Source organism: Parus major, chromosome 14 (genome assembly GCF_001522545.3).
Source record: "Parus major isolate Abel chromosome 14, Parus_major1.1, whole genome shotgun sequence".
Classification (NCBI taxonomy): domain Eukaryota; kingdom Metazoa; phylum Chordata; class Aves; order Passeriformes; family Paridae; genus Parus; species Parus major.
This window is the reverse complement of record NC_031783.1, coordinates 13,778,411-13,799,096: the sequence shown is the minus strand read 5'-3', so window position 1 is coordinate 13,799,096 and position 20,686 is coordinate 13,778,411. Positions and strand designations below refer to the sequence as shown.

General features: G+C 44.0%; 1 protein-coding gene across 3 annotated transcripts in view; it reads left to right on the top strand.

Moving 5' to 3' along the window:
* TOM1L2 (target of myb1 like 2 membrane trafficking protein) overlaps nt 1-20,686 on the top strand; it is a 56,447-nt gene that overhangs the window by 23,467 nt on the left and 12,294 nt on the right. For 2 of the 3 annotated variants that reach the window (XM_015643074.2, XM_015643075.1), the window contains exons 5-12: nt 2,492-2,626; nt 3,534-3,692; nt 4,369-4,485; nt 7,103-7,236; nt 9,803-9,851; nt 10,709-10,832; nt 11,454-11,571; nt 13,837-13,912. In XM_015643074.2, the coding sequence (XP_015498560.1) occupies nt 2,492-2,626; nt 3,534-3,692; nt 4,369-4,485; nt 7,103-7,236; nt 9,803-9,851; nt 10,709-10,832; nt 11,454-11,571; nt 13,837-13,912 (912 nt within the window). Of the gene's footprint in view, nt 1-2,491; nt 2,627-3,533; nt 3,693-4,368; nt 4,486-7,102; nt 7,237-9,802; nt 9,852-10,708; nt 10,833-11,453; nt 11,572-13,836; nt 13,913-16,982; nt 17,049-20,686 lie in introns of all 3 variants that reach the window. The other variant, XM_015643073.2, reaches the window with a different exon arrangement.

Genomic DNA, 20,686 nt, shown 5'->3' with positions numbered 1-20,686 from the left:
ATTTGATATTGGGGAATTAATAAGAACAGAAATGAGAGGATTAATAGCCCAGACTTGGAAGCTTGGAAGAGAGCTGTACAAACAGCTTATGTCTTCAGCCACACAGCTGGGGCATTCTTGGGTCTTTCCATAACAAGGGTAGATAAAGCTGCCATCAATTTCTTATCTAGAGACTTGTTTTGAGATGTTGAGCATCTTGTGTCTCACTTTCTCAGCCTATTTCCCAGAGTACATGAATTAGCATATGTTATATAGTGCTTATCCTTCCTTCTTCACCTTGCTAGGAGGCCTTGGAAACATTCCTTGTGCCCCTGGTAAGAGCTCTCCTGTCACCCAGTGTCCAAACACTGGGATGGTCCCCAATTTAGGGGGTACCATAATATAAATACCATTTACAGTGGTATTTAAGTGACCTGTTTGGGCACACTGAGGATCCAAGTGGAATTTATCCTGAAGCATCTACATTTCATAGTCTGGCCCAAAGTTTTAGAAGCTCTGAATTCAATCTCCCCTCTGTGTGTTTGGACAATGGGCAGGTGTCCTAAGCTCTAGTGTAGCTCCTTATCCATAAAGCAGAGCTTATATTGCAGCTGCCTAGTTGGATTGTAAGCTGTCCAGGACAGGGATTGTCTTGCAATGTGTGTAGACAGCACTTAAGACAATAGTGCCTGTCCTGCTTGTGACCTCTGAGGCACACTAATGTATATAATGCTCCCTGCTCAGGTGAAGAAGAATATAAATGGAAGTGTCTCCTTTCTCCAGGGGAGAGAACTGCAGAAGAGAGAATATTTTTAAAAGGTGGAGTGCAGAAGAAATGAGATCATTTTGCAGAATCCACAGAAAGCCAATGAAAGAGGGGATGCATTAGTACATGCTCCTGGATGAACAAGCTTCACTAAAAACTTGTGGGGCCGAATGCAGCATATTTTTGCCTCTAAGTTTCTTTAGAGTGGTGATTATTAAATAGAACATCTCTCGCCTAACACTTTTCTCTTTTGCTTGCAAATAGAGTTGAAGTGGTGAACACCATTATGTAGAAGCATCATTCAGATGGCTTCTGATGAAAATTGAAAAGGCAGTGAAATGGCAAAGGTGGAGTTACTTGTGCAGTCAAAATCTCCATCAGAATTGGGGATGTTTTGGAAGGTCGGTTCCAAGGAAACAATGGCTGTGTGCTGTCAGAGCTGTTTTCTCTGGCTCAAGCAGGGCTGTTTGGACTTGCACTGCATCAGAACAGTTGATGCAGTTAATTTTCTCTTAACAAAGCTGAGAAGCAACCCCAGGATTGTCTGCTTGCACCTGATAATGGATTGTCTCCTGGGCACAGATGGTAGGAAATGCTCTTTCTTAGAATTGAACAGGATAGAAAAGCAAGTTAAAAATTAATATTATTTCTTATCTTTCTTTGCTATCTTGGATTTCTGTCCTCTCAAATATAAAAAATGGTTCAAAGAGCTTTTAAAGTAAAAATAGTCAAAGAACTAGTGTAAAAGTGATGACTAAATGAATTAAGTTCAGAGCCCACACACGCGTCTCGCTGTAGTCCTGGATCCAGCACACTGCTACTCTGCTCCACACATGTGGGGGTTTGTGGAATGCTTCAGTTTTTAATTGAGTCATAATATTTAAGTTTTCCCTTCCTCTACATTTTTAATATTTGGCTAATTTCCAACACAAGTGATAGGGGTTGAGGCTTTCAGCATATTGTGCTCCCAGAAGCTTTGTGAGTGCAGGAGGCTGGCTAGCCAAGAGAAGCACTTAGTACTCCCACCGAAGGAAAAGCTCAAATGTGAATTGAAGTCTTTTTAGACACCAGAGAATTGATGCAGGAGAGATATTATGAATGTTCTGGCTGTGGGAATTTCTCTCTTTTAAAGTCATCCTTTGTGCCACACTGGGGTGTCTGAGTGTTGGATATGCTCTGTCAGAACCCAGGCATCCTTAGTTCTGCTGCTCAGGGGACTGTCTCTTTCACAAGACAAGAACCTCAGACAGGAACTTTTTTTAGGATTTATGTCTGGTCCAAATGAGACACTGAAGACAACTTGATGGCTGTGTTTTTCCTTTGGCAATAAATGAGGATTCATTTCACAAAGTGAATGGAGATTACTTAAGATGATTGTAGAGCTTTGTGGATTTTGGTTAGATCTGTTGAATCTTTCACACAGACCTTTTCTGGTGGGTCATTTGCTGTACAATATGCTAGGAAAGATCAGCATCAATCAGTGCTCAGGAGAGGAGATGGGAAGAGAATTTCATGTATGTTCATGGATTTTGATGCTGTCAGGGGCTACTCACAGCTACTCTGCACTGCATTCCTGTCTATTTAATATCTGAATAAAATCTATGGGTCTTAATATTTGCAGGAGCTTTTAGACCAGGTCTGATGATTCCAGCTTTCCTTTGAAGCTGAAATCCATTAGTATCTGAGATTAGTGTGGGGCTGGAGCTTCATTTGGAAGGTTTATGGATAATACCTTGTGTTTTCCAGGCTTGGGCTGATGCCTTCCGAAGTAGCCCTGATTTAACTGGAGTAGTGCATATTTATGAAGAACTCAAGAGGAAAGGCATCGAGTTCCCCATGGCAGATCTTGATGCTCTGTCTCCAATACACACACCACAGAGGGTAAGCTGCAGCCTTGCAGTTCCAGGGATGTTTTCCCAGGATGTCTAAATAGCTGGATAACTACTTGTTTTTCCTCTCCCATGTCTCTGAATTTGGCTCAGTTTCTCGCTCCTGCAAGGACATTTTAATAGTGAAAGGGCATGTAAAAGAGGCATAATACAGACTGATAAGCTATCTCCTCCCTTGAGTCAACATCCATCTGAGAAGAGGGAAAGAGTTTGTAATATTTAATCTTGTACCACAAAACCACCAAACAAAGGCAACTAATTTGTTCAAAGAGAACCCAAAAGGATTTATGATTGAGATTTACTTCTTTTGCTCAAAAGTGGGGTTGCTTTTGTTGATGATAACCCTGAGCCAGGGTCTGCCTGTCTATTAGAGGTGTACAGAGTCTGAATCTCTCTGATCCCATGGTAATGTGAGAACTTTACACCTCTGGAAAGTCTGGAAAGTTGACAGAGCTGCTGCTTGGAAGTAACTTAATGATCACAGGTGTTTTGATTATTCACTCTGAAAACTGAAGTTAATGAATCTTTGAAGCGCAAATGGAAGTGATCAAGGACTGAGAGATTACAATTCTTGTGTCAAGGTTAATTAAATTCAGTATCTATGTATCACATCATTTTTTGGAAGCCTGCAACTTAATTCCTAGCTTAAAATAATTTATAATGACTTCTCTTTGGCTCTTGTTTTTATTTTGCTTCTCACTTTGCTTGTAAAAGTAAATGGATTTAAATGCTTGTGCATGGAAGATTTTTGAAGCTGCCAGTCTTTTCTAGTAGCTGCACTGACCTTTCCCACAAGGTGCAATTATGTTCTATATTTGAGCCTGTTTGGCCTGAGGTTGCTGACAAAGCAAGTGCTGTCCCAGCTCAGCTTTTGAACTCCTGTCTTTCTGATGTGGCAGAGTGTTCCTGAAGTTGATCCTGCAGCAAATATGCACAATTCCCAGTCTCAGCAAAGGATGAGCAGCAGTTCTTACTCTTCATCCTCTCCAACGGCGTATTCTGCTCCTCAGGCCCCAGCCTTGAATGTGACTGGTCCCATCACTGCTAATTCTGAACAGGTATTGGCATGTTGATTCTTTCAAGTGAGACTCAGCAAATCTAATTAGAAATTAATTTGCAGAGGAACTTTCATTTTAACTCTTTGGACTTTATCTCCTAGGTTTGGCTCTCCTTAGTAATCTTTCTTCCTGTTATACTGTAAAATCTGGGCTTTGGATGTGTCTCTGTGGCCTGGTCATGGCAGCACAATCTGCTGGTCCAGCCTGCTCAGAGGTATTTTAGCAGTTATTCCCATTAGCCCATCTCCTTTCAAGGCACAGAATGTCTTGCAGATGCAGGAAGTCAAGCCCTTGCAAATGTCCTAATACAGGATTTTCTTTTCTTCCTACAAAATTATAACTTCAGAGCCAAAGATTCTACTTAAAATATGTACATCTTTCCTCACACTGGAGTGAGGCACCACAGCCAAGGTCTGGCTTTAGGTGCTGTTTGCAATTGCTTCCCTTCCATACAGGCACAGCACATCTGGGTTTGTGATGATAATTTTTTTCTTTTTCTGTTCCTTTTCTCCTGGGTAAACTTTTTATCTTTTGGGGTTTTTTTCCTGCTAGAATGTCTGGAGCCTGAGATATCAAGTCAGACAGAACCAGAGATATCTCAAAGTCAGTTCTTGAAAATGAACTGCTTAAACCAAAAGATTATGCAGTGTTTTGCTGTCTTGTTACCCCAATTTAGATTGCCCGGCTGCGCAGTGAGCTGGATATTGTTCGTGGGAATACAAAAGTGATGTCTGAAATGCTGACAGAAATGGTCCCTGGACAAGAAGATTCCTCAGACCTTGAGTTACTTCAGGTAAGTTTCCTAGAAAATATGATTCTGATCCTTTCTGTGCTTGTGTTTCTCTGGGGGCTGTGTTTTCTTGTAGCTTACTTCACAGCTACAAGACCATGCCTGACCCTGGCAAGTGCCATCACTTGATTTTCTTCATTTGTTAAGGCTTCCAGTGACAAGGATTCTCTGACTTCCCTTGAAACTTGTTCCAGTGCTTTCCTCTTTGTGTAGCTAGAAATTTTTCCTACTGTTGAATATTAGGTCACCTTTACCACTAAGCAGCTTTAGAATTGCCACAGGTCCTGTAAGCCCTGAGCATTCCTGTTTCTTTTACACCCCCTATTACCACTTGTACAGTGTCAAAACACTCCCAGTCACTGTGCAGGAAAAAATTCTCCATATTTCCATCTGGACTAAATAATGCTGAGGGTTTGTGGATTCTCCACCACATGAAATCTTATCTATGAACTAATTGTCTTTCCAGAAAATATGTTTTCCTGAAGGTGTGGTGTCTTAAGGCAGGTGCTCAGGTGTCCAAAGGGCTAGATTGTAATCAGGAGGGATTTCTTTGCTGGAAAATCTCAATCCAGTGCAGCACTGTGCACCTCAAGAGAGAAAACAGTATAAATTGAGCTTGTGTCTCAGGCTTCACACCTATTTCCCAAGGCCAGTGGTCGTGGGGTGGCCTTTTGGCTGAGGAAAGTCACAGAATCCCACAGATGAGGAGCACACAGATGAGGAGCATTGTGATCTGGCATTCCAGCTGCTGCACTTAATGTGGGATTTGCCTTTCCACAGCTTCAGAAATAGCCTTCTGTTTTGATCCTCCAGTGGGGAGGATGGGCAGCCACAGCAATCCCTTCGGAGGGAGGCAGGGAATTGCTCTCTATGATACATCAGTTTGAATTCCATCCAAAAACTGGTCTCTCCCATGCAGTGGCATTGTGTGTTTGTCTCAGAGCCATCATGGCAGCTGATGAGAGGCTTTGCAATAAAGAGCCTTTCAGTCACTGCCCATTTGGGTCGAACTGCTCAAAACAAAAGCAGCTTCCAGGAAACCATGACAGGCCGAAACCAAACAGTTTGCTTACACTGAGAAACAACCACCAGCATCTTGACAGTGTAACCTTGGAGCACAGCTTTAAGGTGAAAGAACTTGATCGTAAAATGGAGAGACAGCAATGATTCTTTATTCCAGCTGGTTCCCTTCTGTGACTGATGCAGCCTAAATCTGAATCACAGAGCTGGGGAGAACCTGGTTTTGATCACAAAGGATGGTTAGTCTTTTGAGAGCTGTGAGCTGGGTGCTGCATGCAAGGACTCCTTGCTTTGAGGTTTATATAGCCCTCCTCCTTAAATAATTCCTGACATTTTCTCCAACAATCAAATGTAAACAGCCTGCTAGAGAGCCAGCTCTGAGCAGAATAGATAGGTACTGTCAGCCCTCTCGGAAAGGCAGCAAACAAACCTCTGAAATGTCACAATCTGCTTGGAAAGTGATGGGATCAAAACTGACATTGGAGAACACATTCCTCAAGCTGTTAAGGCAGCTGGATTGCACTAGGTGAAATTTATCCAGAGCTTAGGATGTCAGACCATGCAAGGAAAACAAACACATTTTTGCTTTCATCCTGGAGGTTGTGTACCAACAAGTCATCCTTGTTTAGTGCTGAATTTTTGCTGTGAAGTGGAGCTGGGAGGAGTGGAAGATGACAGAGGGACATGCTTTAGCTGGAATGTCAGTGCTTATTGAAGTAAAACCATTGGCCTGATCAGAGGCACCCTGCCATATGTCACATTTCTTCCTGCAGTTCTCCTCAGCAGACCAGTTTGACCTTTGTTCTTGAGGCCTTTCAGGACTACAGAATTCTGCTAAGTAATTGGTGATGGAAGAGATGTCCTGGAAGCATGAGAAATCCTGGTCTAGGCAAACTGAAATCTAGATTTCTTGATGATAGACTTCTAAAGCAAATGCCCTCACTCTGCATTCCTTAAAACAATTCTTCTGAAACTCCCCATAGCCTTTGTGGAGTCTCTTGTCTGTGCTCTTGTTCAGTGGAAGGGAACATTTCTGTGTGTCTCAGTGTGGAGGGTGTGTGAGCACTCACCTTTTCATGCTCCTGCTCCTTGGTTTGTCTTTACCCTCATGCTCTGTAGCTGGTAAATTCTGTGTCACCAACACTTCTCATCCTAGCACACACTTAGTACTTGTGGTAGCCCTGATGAACCTTTTTCCCCCAACATGTTCCACCATCCACATAATTTAGTTTTTAAGGATGATACTGCCAAAAAGAGCAGATTGAATTTTCCTTGAAAGCTCTCTTCTGGGAAGCTGTTGTATTAGCATGTTTTATTCTTGAAAAAGATGACTAAAATACAGATATTTATTTTCTGAAGTGCTCAGAGTTAAAGAAGAATCAGGAAGTTGAATTGTGAATAGGCTCTCAAGGTTTTGTGCCATCATCTTTTGAAGGGCGTTTGATTAGATGTGCTTTTGGGTGACATTTAATCATGCAAAGATAAACTTGTCTTAGTGTTTCTCAGCTGGGGGATATGTTTGGCTGTGAACAGAGCTCAACTAAATCTACTTATTGCTTGTTGCTTATCAGACTGTGTGTGCACAATGCATTCCTCCTAGGAACTGAACCGAACCTGCAGAGCCATGCAGCAGAGAATTGTGGAGCTTATCTCACGAGTGTCCAATGAAGAAGTCACAGAGGAGCTGCTGCACGTGAATGATGATTTAAATAATGTCTTCCTCCGATATGAAAGGTGGGGCACCTCTCCCAGCAACCATTTACATTCATTCAGGGTTTTCAGTTAAGAATAAAATAGGTCAGTTGGTGAAATTGGGCCTTCTGGGCCAAGGGTCTAACATGACACAGAGAACCAAACCACAGGAACCATTCACACAGTGTTTTTATGGCCTTTTATGGTAACATTCCTGTTTCAATTGATTCTTTTAATACTATGATTTTTTATTTTTTTTTTGTACTATGCATTGAATTTTTATGGGCCATATCCATAAAGTGCAAGGCAACCTTATGAAAACTATCTGAATGCAGAGACTCAAGTCTGCAAGTCCTTGTTGTGCAGGGCTGTAGAGGACTTGGGACCAAAAATAGCACAGCCACAGTCACTAGTTCCCCTGCTAGCCCAGGCTCTGCACAAATCTCTGTGCTGCTTCCTGGCTTAGGGAGACTCCCATGAGCTCTCTCTGCCCTCTGATCTCTGAGCCTTCCAGTCCCAGTGCTGCTTCAAGGGGAGCTTCCTGAGGTGGGCAGGAGCATTTTCCATGCAAAGGGTTTGTTTTTAAGCAACACTTAAAATCTTGAAAAAGAAAAAGCAGCCTGTCTTGTGCAGAGTTAATGTTTTGAAGAGCTGGTCTGCAGGAATGATCCCCAGGGACAGGACTTGGGGCACAGGACTTTCGACACGTCAGACAAAGGCGCTGTCAGGCACATCTGCTGCAGGAGGTGACGCGTGATGCCGCAGTCTTGGGAAAGTTTAATCTTCCCCTTAATGACAGGCCTGGGGAGCGAGGCACTAAAGAGTACCCTTTGTTCCTTGCTCTTAGCACAGGGCTTTGTTTCTCAAGCCTTTAAAAATAAATTAGACTCTAGATCTGTGAATTTGTGCTGTCACGGCAAAGGCTGCAAAGACGACTCGGTGCCCTCGATTTTGCCTTTGATTTCCTCGTTCAGAGGAGATGGGGCAAACTTTGAAACAAACGCTGGCTTTTTGTGTGAAATGCTGAGTGTTTCATGCACAAGCAGGATTCTACAAGTGGCAGAGTGCAACTATCATTGAGGTTTAGTATGGTCACCCTTAACATTTTTTCTATTTCCCCCCCTCTGCGACTTTGCTGACTGTGCCTGATGTGTTTGTAGTTATTATTCATGAAAGGGGGCTGAGTGATGTTAGCAAGCAGTTTATGGTGGAATAGCTGCACTGGTCTGAGCATTCAATAAATTCCAGTTCCTCCTCTGCTATTCCAAAAACTCCACATCCATCATTCTGATTCCTAGCACAGGGACCAAGCTCTGTCAGTGACTCAAGCAGGAGCTCTGGCCTTTGCTGTGAAGCCTTGGGATGTAAATGAACAGAAGCCTTTTGGTGAGAAATGAGGTGGGAGGTGTCTTAGGTTTTTCCAGCAAAGGGAGTTGGATTTCCAGTAATAGCAAACACCCACAGTTTCCTAAAATTGAAATTTGGGCCTGAATTTGGTTTTGCTGCCTTTTAAGTCTGCATTTTCCTCTGTTACATTAAGAAAACATTTTAGTTTGCTTGACATTCCCTGTTGTATTTTGTCCATCTGGGAGAAAACCCGGAGGATTATATGAATATTACAGGCATTTTGCTGGAAAGAGAGACTACTTCTGAAACTACTTTGAAAAATTCAAACCTCCAAGAAATCATGGTGCTTTTCCATGGTAAGGAAGGAGATCAGACTGGCCTCAGACAGGCCATGGGAGCAGGTAGTTCCCCTGCTGTTTTGAGTTCATAGGATCACAGAATGGTTTGGGTTGGAAGGGATCTCGAAATTCATCTAATCCCACCCCCCTGCCATGGGTGAGGACACCTTCCACTAGACCAGATTGCTCAAAGCTCCATCCAGCCTGGCCTTGAAGACTTTAATGAAAGCTGAGTTTAGGTTTGTGGCCCCAGGTGCATGGAGTAAAGAAGAGATCAGAGCTTGACTTCTTCTCCTTAGAAGTACGAAGGTTTTATCCAACATCATTACTTTTCCTTGTTGGAAAGTACCAACCTATTTGAGCACTGGCTGTGACCATCTTTGAGCAGACTCAGGATGTTGCAAGCAGTGAATCTGCTGTTCATTGTCCCCTGTGCCACCTGTGCCTGGGTTGGGCTGTGCCACACACATATGGCTCTTCATTTACATTATTGCAGCAAGAGAGAGCTGGTGAGTGGGAGTGAGATGAGCTGCTCAAGGTCCTTGGCTTGTTGAGCTGTGAGCATCAATCTTGCTGCAGTTCCTCCTGTCCCTTGGCTCACACAACAGTCTGTCACAAAGCACTTAATGATTAAAACCACCCCCCAAACCAAAAAAAACAACAAACCTGCAGTGTTTTTCAAGCATGTTTGTGCTGCAAGATCAGATTAGTCAATTTAAAATCCACCTTTGCCAAGAGTGCAACTTCTCAGGAATCCTCCCTTTGTCCTGGTTTGGAGTGAAAGCTTTCAGGCTTCCCTTTGGAGCTAGAGAAAACTAAGTTCAGTGGCAAGCATGTCATGGCTTGGTTATAAACTCATGTTTTTTATTATTTATTGGTGTCTGTTAATCCATGTTGGATTTTGGTTTTTTTTTCCTGAACAGATTTGAACGATACAGATCAGGACGCTCAACACAGAACACCAGTAATGGAGTAAGTACCTACTCCACTGATTCTCTCTGTAGTACTATCAGTACTATCAGCTGCAGTACTATCAGTAGTATCACACCTTTTACCTGCCCAGCCCTGTGTCCTGCCTGTACTGGCTAATGGTGGATGCCAGGAAAAGTAAGAATGTGGCAAACCCCAAGGGACAACTTTTAGCTCAGGAAGTCACTTCACACTAAAACATCTCTGTGTTTACAATCCTTGATGGATTTTCGTTCCTCTATTAACTTTTTTTGATTGCTTTTTGAGTCTGTGTGGACTTAGGAGTTCACAATGTCCTTAAGTAATAAGTTCCACAGTTTCACTATACATTTTTACATATTTATTTTGAATTTATATATAACAAATATTTTGTTTACATTTGATCAAGTCACTTAATGATTTTTGTTTGCTTCACCTAATTTTTCTTCACTGTGTCTTACAATACCACTGTTCAGGTTAATTTTCTTCATGCCATTCATAATTTTAGGAGCCACTCTCATCTCCTATTTAAGCAGCCCCTTTCCAAGCTGCAAAGTTCTAATTATCTAATAATTTTCTTTAAATGAAAACTCTTTTATGGTTGTTTTATACTGTTCAAGGTCTGAGTTAATGATGAATCTGTACTTCTATTATGTTTTCTATTCTGCATTCATAATTATTTCCTCTGTTTACTTTGTTTTACCACTTCTTCAGTGTGATGCAAACTTCAGCAAAGACTCTGTATTGACACTTCAGTCACAACAAAGAAGTTTTGTTTCTGAAAACAGTTTATATCTCATGTGGAAAATTGTGATGTTTAATGTTGTACTGCAAGCAGAAATGTCTGACATGTAACTTCTGTGTTTCTTGTGTCCTGACAGGTGCTGAATGAGGTGACAGAAGATAATTTAATAGATTTGGGTCCTGGCTCTCCAGCTGTAGTGAGCCCAATGGTTGGAAACTCAGCACCTCCATCTTCACTTTCTTCACAGCTTGCAGGGCTTGGTGAGTGCCTGATCTAGATCATGCTCTCCACTACTATTAATGTTGCCATGTGGCCTCCAAAAGGTTTGGGTATTTGGCTTCTAGGGGGATTAGAAGGCATTCCCATCTCCTGCACTGTGACAATCTGCAGTTGAGAACCAGCCTGGCACAAAGGGAGGGATTTATTAATCAGAGGGAAGATTGATGGAAAGGGTGCAGATTATTGTTCATGGCAGAACTTGTACTACTGTTTCTGCTTAGTTATAGTTCTCTGTGAAATCAGCACTGCACCAAGACCATATCCCTTAGTTTGAAAGTGTTGATTTCACAGTAACTGAGAGAAAACATTGCAGAGAAAACTACTGTCCATGCACAAAATTTTGAACTGTGTTAGTAACCAGTGAATATTTCAATATATTGGCAACAGGTTCACACCAATTCCCAAACGCTGGCTTCTTGATGAGGAGCATTTATGGAATGGTACTTCCAGGATGAATTAGATAATCTCTGTATTTTTCTTTCAAGAGCACATGATGAGCATCCTCCAACCTTTTTTGAACAAAACTCTCCTCAGTGCTGCAGCTGTTAATGATGATGGTTTGTTATTTCACTGGTTCACTATTTTTTCTTCTCTGGTTGCAGACTTGGGCACAAACAGTGTCAGTGGCACACTCAGCTCCCTCCAGCACAGTAATCCTCGTGATGACTTTGACATGTTTGCACAGACAAGAGGCAGCTCCTTGGCTGAGCAAAGAAAGAAGTAAGTTGGAGTTTGTCTTTAGCACTGAGTCATGGCACTGCTGTTTTCTAAGGGCATAAATCTGAAACTTCTTGACTTCACACTGAAAAAGTAGATTTGGTGTATGTTTTTGTACTTTTAATCCTATCCCTATCCTTTTGGTTGTTATTAATATGAGCAAGTGGAGAAGTTCCTGCTGCTGGACAGAGCAGTCTGGCTGGGTATAGACTGTCTTAGTTAATGAGCTCACTGGAAACTTGGAAGTGTGCTTACCTCTACTTCTGCCTTCTCCTAAAGGCTTCTCATCCCTTCCACCCGTGTTTGAGATACAGGAACAGAGGGGTCCTTCACCTGAAAGTCATGGATGTGCTTTGGTGACTGAATTACTGTCATCAAAGGCTTGGAAACAGAATTACCATCCAGTTAACTCTCCTTTTGCCCCCAGTCAGACTCTCACAGGCTGTCAAGGCAGCATACCTTACCTGGTTCCATGCTACCTCTGATTTGTTTACATGCATAGGGCTTGCATCTCTAGAGCTGCAAATCTGTCACTTTCAAGGGCATTTAACAGGTCAAATTATTTTAATGTAAAATAAATCTATGCAGTTATTAAGAAATCCTTTGATCCCTGTCAAGTGATATTCAACAAAAGACACACTCAGGTATTTTTCTTTCATATGTTCTATCTTGCCTCCTGGCTTCAGATTTTAGAGGAAGTAATGGCTACCAGCAGTCAGAACATCATCAGTATCTTGTCTCAAGCTAAGAAATGGTGTTAAATAATCAAAAATTTAGAAAACTTGAGGCTGTTACTATACTGGGCTCTTTTATTTGCAGTTATCAATACAGCCATTGGTACTGCCTCAGCTGTATCAGTGCTGAGAAGAAATGCTCTAATGTAGAGGGATAAGCCACCACTAGAGATTTTGGGTTGGGAGCCTTAATGTGCAGTTAGAAAGGAGATGCATTGCAGGAGAGATCTAATCGAGGTCCCTCTGTCTCTTGTGCTAAATGAAGCACAAAACTACTCTTCCCACACTGTACCTAATGGAACAAGGAGCACGGATCATCCATGATTTCACAAGGGAGGATTGCTCTGTCTTCCTTGGATTGTGCACTTTATAAACGGAGCAGCAGGGAGGAGGAAAGGCACGAGTGTGACTCGCTGTGGTGTGTAGGTGACAGCTCTGGGTGTGAGAGCTCTGGGTGCTGTGCTCACAGCTTGGGAGAAGCCAGCACAAGGAGGAGAGAGGGCTCCCCCTGCTCAGGCAGGCAGCCCCTCCCAGGAGCTGATTTACGGGCGCGTGTTTGTGTCTGCTGCAGCTCATGGTTCGCCAGTGTGCTCTGCGAGATGATGCTGCTGCCTCTGTCACCTGACTGCTGCATGTCCCCCTTTGCATTGCAACTTAAGAAGCTTTTGACAGCTCTGTAAATAGTGCATTTCTTTGTCTGCTTCACTGCAGTTGCATAATTTCATCTCTCCTCAAGTCTCGCTCTACCTTCCCCCGCCATGCACATATCAAGGTCAGGCTTCCAGATGTCATCTCCAAATCTTTGTTAAACATAATCTGCAATCAGGCCTCTTTTCTCAGTCCCCCACTTGCTCTTGGGCGTTTTTAGGGTGCCTCATGACCTGTTTGCCTGTCTTTCATAATACTGATCTTACTCTCTTTGCCTCAAGGTGCTTTCCAAAACTAATGTGTGGCCTTTGTACAAAGCAAGCTCATCTTCTTGGGGTACACACAGTACCCTTCAAGTCTTATTAAGAAAAAGAATGTGCTTTATGGCTCCCAGGGGAGTAAATCAGGGTACCCAGACTATTGTTCTCCCATGAAGAAAAGCTGGGAGAATTGGGATTGTTCAGCCTGAAAAAGAGAAGGTATTGGGGTGACCTAATTCCAGTGGCTGAAGGGAGCCTACAAGAAAGATGAGGAGAGACTATTTACAAGTATCTGGAGTGACAGGACAAAGGGAAATGGCTTCAAACTGAGAGAGTAGGGTTAGATTAAATACTGGGAAGAAATTCTTCCTTGTGAAGGTGGTGAAGCACTGGTACAGGTTGCCCAGAAAAGCTGTGGCTGCACCATCCCTAGAAGTGTCCAAGGCCAGATGGGACAGAGCTTGGAGCAACCTGGGATAGTGGAAGGTGTCCCTGCCCCTGGCAGGGGTGGAATGAGATGATCTTTTAATATCCCTTCCAACCCAGGGCTTCCTGTGGTTCCATGATTGCTCCTGAGTGACAGCTGGGCTTTCTTTCTAGTTCTGTGGTTTGTTCTTTTCTTCCAGTGTGACGTACGAGGATCCACAGGCTGTCAAAGGACTGGCATCTGCCCTGGATGTTCGGAAACAGAACACGGGAGGGGTAGGTCACGGCTCTGTGTTTTGTTATCCACGTGGAATCCAAGCTGGAGGTGGCTGCTTTGACTGAGCTTCTCATTCTGTATTCCAGCAGCGTGGTAGTAATGGCTATTTTGAAACTGATATCTGGGAGCAAATACTTGCTCAGTAATGATCTGCTGCACTCCAGTCTAAAAGACTTCACAATCATAGTGGGTAAATTCTCCTGTGTCCTTGCAGCTTGTCTGGGGAGTCCAGCTCTTTGGCTGGAATCACTGCTAAGAATTAAATGGGGAATGTTCTGTGAACACTGATGTGCATTGGCTTGGTTTGGTTTTGCTTATGAAAGTCTTAATCTATTAGACTTTGCTCCAGGTGCGTGGATACACAAGCGAGTTACAAGGAGAGAAATGATGCAGACTTTTAATACTTCACATTCTTTGCCATAGCTGCCCTCACTTGCAGCCTGTTCTGTCTGCCCAGGGCAGGCTCTTGCTCTCTTGTGTGGGCAGAAGAGCCCCATGTGCTGTCACCTCACAACAGCTGACACTTAAAACACGGGTGAGAGAACTTGGGCAGCTTTGTCTGCATCCCCCAGTGAAGGAGCTTTCAGATCATCCCTCAACCCCTTTCTACTACCCTGCTTTTTAAAAACGTGCTGCTCTTTTGTACACAGCTGGGTTTAAGTTTTTAAAGACCAGAGCAAGTTCAGAGCTTTTTCCAGTCCAATTTTGGGCTGTGATGACCACTAGGGAGCACGGCAGAGCCAGCATAGCATGGGAGAGCAAATGCAGAGTGCACATGCCTCTCACCAGGGAGAATTGCCTCCCCTTGCCTTGGCTGATCCACCCTGGTTCTTTAATGACATGTAGTGGGAGCGCTCTGGGCAGCTGGCATGCCTGGCAGCTTGTGCTCCAAGCCAGGGAGAATTTGTTTTGGGAGCCAGCTGGGGTCAGATCACAGCTGCCTGCCTGCTTGGGCCATCATTCAGTGGGAGCAGGGCCTCAGCTCTTCCAGAGCATACCCCACAAACCTACCTGCTTCTTCCTGTCCCTGTCCTCCTGCAGAAAGGGTCATTTATAACCCAGGTCAGCCCCATGACCAGCTGGAGCTCAGCCCCAAAAAACTCATGGCAGCAGTACTGCTTTTACTGAGGGAAAAGGGAAACATGAGGAGGCAGGGGCAGAAATATTCCTTCACAGGAATTCCTGAATCCAGTGTGACATCCCAAGCCTCCAGTATCACTGAGCTGTTATTGGCAGGACGTGGGGAAGGATTTGAGTTTCTGCTCTTTGTTCCTGACTAAACAAATGCAAGAGGCTTGAATTTAACTGGTCAAGGGGGCTGTATTCCCAAGTGGCCTCAGGGTCATGTCTTTATTTATTAACACTTTTGTTTCCAGCCAGTTCTGCTTTAGGCACCAGCACAACGTGTCATTCACACCAGCAGAGCTGCTGCTCTGCCCTGAGTGTTGTCACGTCAAAGGGCTGTGGCTAAGCTCATCTGAGGGTCAAAGTTTTTTGGGGTAAATGCCTTATGGGTTGTGGAACTTGGGGCTCTGAGATGTTGAGACTTTCAGCCTCTTTTCAAAGGTCCTGGAGACTGTATCATGTAGTCAGAAGAGCTTGTTTTGAAATGCAGTCGCTCTGTAATTGGTAAATGCTTTTTCTCAACTGTTGTGAGGCTTGTGAGTGTCTCTTCTTAAAGGAAATAAAAATTAAACTCTCCTAAAGTTACCAGCCCCAGCATGTGTAGCAAAAAACTGGCAGTGCTCAGTAAATGAAAAGACAGGCTTTAATTTGGGTAGAGCTAATTTAAGAACAGCTCTGGGGAGGAGCCAAAAGCTTTGCAACACATTCTTCACACACGTCTCGTTCCAGCACAGTTGTCCAGCGGTAGAATTCAGCACATCCGACGTTTCTAATGTAGTCATTCTTGGAATGGTCTGCAGAGATGAGGCTGATCACGTGGCATTAGCTGTCTTTTAATGTGATTTAGCAGCTGGAAACAAGATGAGCTAAAAATACACTGTTTTCTTAATATTGCTTTTCCATGTTGGGAATTGCTTTTGTTGCCACAGAGTTGTTGCATGATCACAACTGGGAGGAAAGGTGTCCAAGAAACAATTCTCTGGTGTTACACAGAGAGTAGATGAAATTGGAATGATTTCCCCCCTTTTTTTTCCTTCCCTCAGAAAATGAGTCATAAAAGATTGCATCTGATTCTCCATTACCTGTGTTAATGGGGACAGGAGAGGTGTCCTGTGTGTGCAGGTGGCAGGGTGGATGGACATAACACACCAGTGGCTCTCTGCTGAGCTCACCCAGCTCTGAGCTGGAGCCATTGCACTCTGCTGAGCCCCTCCAGAGCTGGAGATGACTCTGCATCCCACCCTGGCTCAGGGAGGAGATGCTGAAGGACACAAAACCATCTTAGAGTGTTTGTGGTGCTGTGCCACACAGTCTGCAGCCTGCTCAGGGGAGCTGGATGCATCAGCAGTCCTTTGACCTCTGCGCTTTTCAAGAGGGGCAGCTTGAAAGGCTGCCAGGACACTGCAGCAAACTGCCCTGACTTCCCCTCCACTCAACACCATCTCAGAGCTGCTGTGCTGTCTGTGTGGGGCAGTCTGCCTGCTGAGGTCAAGGACATGAGCAGGGTGTGCTGCAACCCATGGCTTCATAAACAAGGGGGACTCCGCAGAGTGTGACACGAGAGTTTCCATTGCAGTCTGACTGGCTGCAGAAGCTTGTACAGCCTCACTTTTCCTTCTTCTAAGAAGATGACAAACATCAGCCTCACTACTAGCCAGTGATTGGTTTATTTTACTATTATTTTTATTTTTAAGGACATCATGGAGGGAGTGCTAAAACGCTGTGAACTGTCTGTAGGAAGTGCAGAATTCTGAGTGAGGTCTGTCCCCCCATGGACAGAGCTGACAGGCAGAGGGGGACACAGCTGCTGCCAGAAGCTACTGTAGGCAACTCTGTGTGTGTATGTGTGTGTCTGTGTATGTGAAGTTTTTAACTGTTTTATTACTTTATCACGGGTTGTTGCTGTGGCTTCTCTCTTTATGGACCTTTCTGTTCTCAACACAGAGGAGAGGTAAAGGTGGGAACTCAGACATGGAGCCTATAGACAAGTGGCTAATTACACAAGGAATGGTGAGGACTTCACCAGTGAAGCAATTCCTACTGCCCACCCCAGTCCCTGACCCAGAATAACCATCCTCTGTTCACCTCTCGTCCTGCCCTATTGAACCGCTTGAAATCGGACAGTACAAGGAGTTTATTTCCCACCTAGATCATTACCTGGGGCAAAGGGAAAGATTTGCACCAATTTCTGATTTATACAGCACAAAGACCTGTAAACAACCGAATCATTTGTAGGATCCCACGTCACCTTCAGAAGAGGCCTGGGGATCCAGTTGGTTCCTTCTACTGTCTTGATTTATTTATGCAGTATCCACTTTTCGAGGGATAAACACAAGTCTCATGGATCTTATTCATAAAGAGAACACTTGTTATGTGTCTGTAAAGCAGCCTTTTCTGGTAGTGCTTAGCTTCTTGGTCTGGAATAAACATAGGGAAGTTGTAGGACCTCATGTAGTTGAATTGAGTAATGTAGGGATCACTCTTTATGCAAGAAATGGAATGGGAGAACTGCTGCCCAGATTGACATCTTCAACCCCAGTGCCATTAGGAATCAGACTCCTGTAGGGGTACAATAGTGTTTCTGGCTTTAAGGATTTAATTCCTATGTCTGGTGATGCCAGTGCCTTGATAAAATCAGGCTTCTGAAGATCACTGAACCTGTGCACATTCTGACCTTCTTTGAAGTTGTCCTTCATCAATGTGTTTGCAAAGAGAAGTTCAAAGCCTGCTTTAGGTGCAGAAGCCAGAAGAAGGGGAAAATAGCCTCAGCTATGCCTTAAAGCCAAGTTCTAAGACCATTTTTTTGGATGATGTAATCCATCATTTTAAGTGTTTGAGATTAGTACCAATAATGTGACCTAACTGCAGAAAATCCTCCTGAGACAGTCCTGGCTTGCAGGAGAGTTGAGAGAGGTGCATGGAGAATTTTGTTTGCTCTGGGGTGTGCTGGTAGTGCAGCCTGTGGGGCTGGGCACCAGGAATCCCATGGAGCAAGAATGTCTCACTCCAGGGAAAGCCCTGATTAAGCTTTCCAGTGCCTAAAAAAGAGAAACATCCCAGAAAATTCAAAGTTTAGAGAATCCAGAGTGTGCAGTATCTACTCTATGAAACACTTGCATTTATTCTTCTGGATCTAGGGCTAATCCAAATTATTTCTCAGGGCCAGTTTAGAAATTTGGCAGAAGTTTGCACACACAGTGATGGGACAGGTGGTGTATCTGCCTGCACAAAAGCAGCTCCATGCCTGCTCACACACGTGGGTAAGCCCACTGTGGGTACCTGTCCCTGGGAGCCAGGGTGTCATTTTGGTGCTGTCAGACACCCACAGCTCACAAGGTGAGAGTGAAAAGCTGTAAAATGAGCAGCAGTATCAGCTTTGCCTCTGCTACTGTTGACTGTGGCTCACAGAGCTCTCACTGTTCGGTGGCTCTGTTGCAGCCAGGGATGTGCTGTGCCACTGTTAGATGTTCATCCATAATGAATAATCCAGTGATTGAGTTAGTTCCTCTTCTTTGCCTTTCCACTGTTTACAAGAGCGGGGAAGCATGAAATCGGCACCCCTGCTGTTCACACCACTCACACCACTGCTTTATTAAAAAAGCAAACAGCATATTCCTTCATTGGCTTGTGGTTATTCAGTCTGGAAAAAGGATACTGCAGCATTCATGGAGGCATATGGATCTGGGGAGGGAAGGGGGCCTGGCTGTCCAACCAGTTGCTGCTCTTACAAACCTGTCACCGTGTTTGTATGCTAAATACAAGAGAGAAATACCTTAAATAAAACTAAACTAATCATTAACTCCGTTTCTCTCTTAACTGGCCGTAGTTCTTAACAGTGTTTATTAATATGACCTGTAGCATTTACAATGCCAGTGGGTAGCTAGAATCCCAGGTGTGAATTTGATGTGCCCATTCTGTGGGGTACTTTTTGTACTTTAATGAGGAGGAAAGGGGTGAGCTGACGCTGCTGTTCCCTGTGCCTGTACAACACTGAGACCACTCAAAAGGAATTCCCCACCTGCCAGAGTGCTTCTTACATCCCTCATGACCTGACATTGTGATACATTTCAGCTTTGGGTTGAGTCCTTCCCACTCCATTTCTCTGCATCCCAGTTCACCACACACCGTTGCAGTCTCTGGCTCTCCTCTCCCAGTGAATTTGGCAGCGTTGTTCTTGTTTCCAGTTAACCTGTGGCTCAGTTCTGCCATCAGGATGATGCCAGAACCGTGGAGACAGACACAAGCCACACTTTTATCCATCCCAGCTCTACCTACAAAACTAAAGTAGAGAAAATGTTTCTGGTTTTCAAATGTGTGAGCGATGGGAGGTGAGCTGTTCCAGTGACAGGTCTGTCTGCAGTGTGAGGTCAGGGTTTTGCCATGCAGATCCCACACAAGGCTCCACAGCAGCAGCATTTAGGCACAGACTTTACCACAGAGCCATGTTTTAGTTCAGGTCTCAGTTCCCTTCTCATGAGATTGGACAGCTACTGAGATTTGCATTAATGTATTCCTTTCTTAGAAAAATCAGTCAACCCACTTACATGCCAAATGGATTATTTGTTATGAAAGTAAGAAGCAGGTGTTGCTTAAGCCACCATGTCAGGACATTAGTTGGGACAGTGGCAGGGGAAGGATGAAACTGAACCAGAATTCACAGGAAGTGATGTGAACACCACTCAGCATTCTATCTTGACCGCCAGCAGCATGCCTGGCTAGAGAGGAGAGCCTTCTTTGCAGGGAAGATAGGTGAGTGAAGATTAAATGAAACCTCTGTTAATTAGTAACCAAGTGGGATGCTGCTATGTGCCTTCAAGAGAGAGATAGGATCTGAGATGTGGAAATGACTTGGGTAACGTGATACTGTTGAATAACATCTTCTTAGAGACTGAAGCGCTTGAATTGCGGATAAGCCCCAAAACAGACACGTGAAGATCTCATTTCTTCCATCTGGTGGAACCCCTCTCCCTGTTGAAGGCAAGCAGGTGCTTTCCCTTAGCCCAAGACCACGGGGGTCTCCTTACCCAGCCGTGGTGTTTCCCAGAGCACATCCCATGCCCCGTGTCAGCGAGGGCTGGCACATCCAGACGGGCTGGTTATTGTACGGGCACAACAGGCTCTGCAGCCGAGCTCCCCACTGCACAAACACACTTATGGGGAAACAAGGAGTTCATTTAATCCTTACACCTAAAGTCAAGAGTGTTCTAATATTGAGGCCAAGCAGCTATTTCAAGATCACAACAGCTTTAAATAGATGGTAAGGCTGTAGTAGTAAGCTGGAGTAGCCCGCTAGAGTGCTCCTAGTGCTGCTGTAGGAATGACAGACCTTTACTACTGCTAACCAACGAGGGGGAGTGAGTAGCAACTAACCAAGAACTGGTGTCAGCTTTGTTAAACATCTAGAAATAAGTGGAATTAACTAAGCTATTACAAGGCAGTAGTCTAGCAACAATTAGCATAAACCTTGTTAAACATTTTAAGAACATTAATGAGCTCACCCAGAGACCTGAATTGTCATTTCATACCTGCTTCTTTTCCAGTGGGATCATTTTTAATAGAAATAAAATGTGATAATAATAACCTTAAACTGTCTTTTTAAGGGTAGAATATTGGATTTTATGACTTCTGAGGAAATATATTGGCAATAC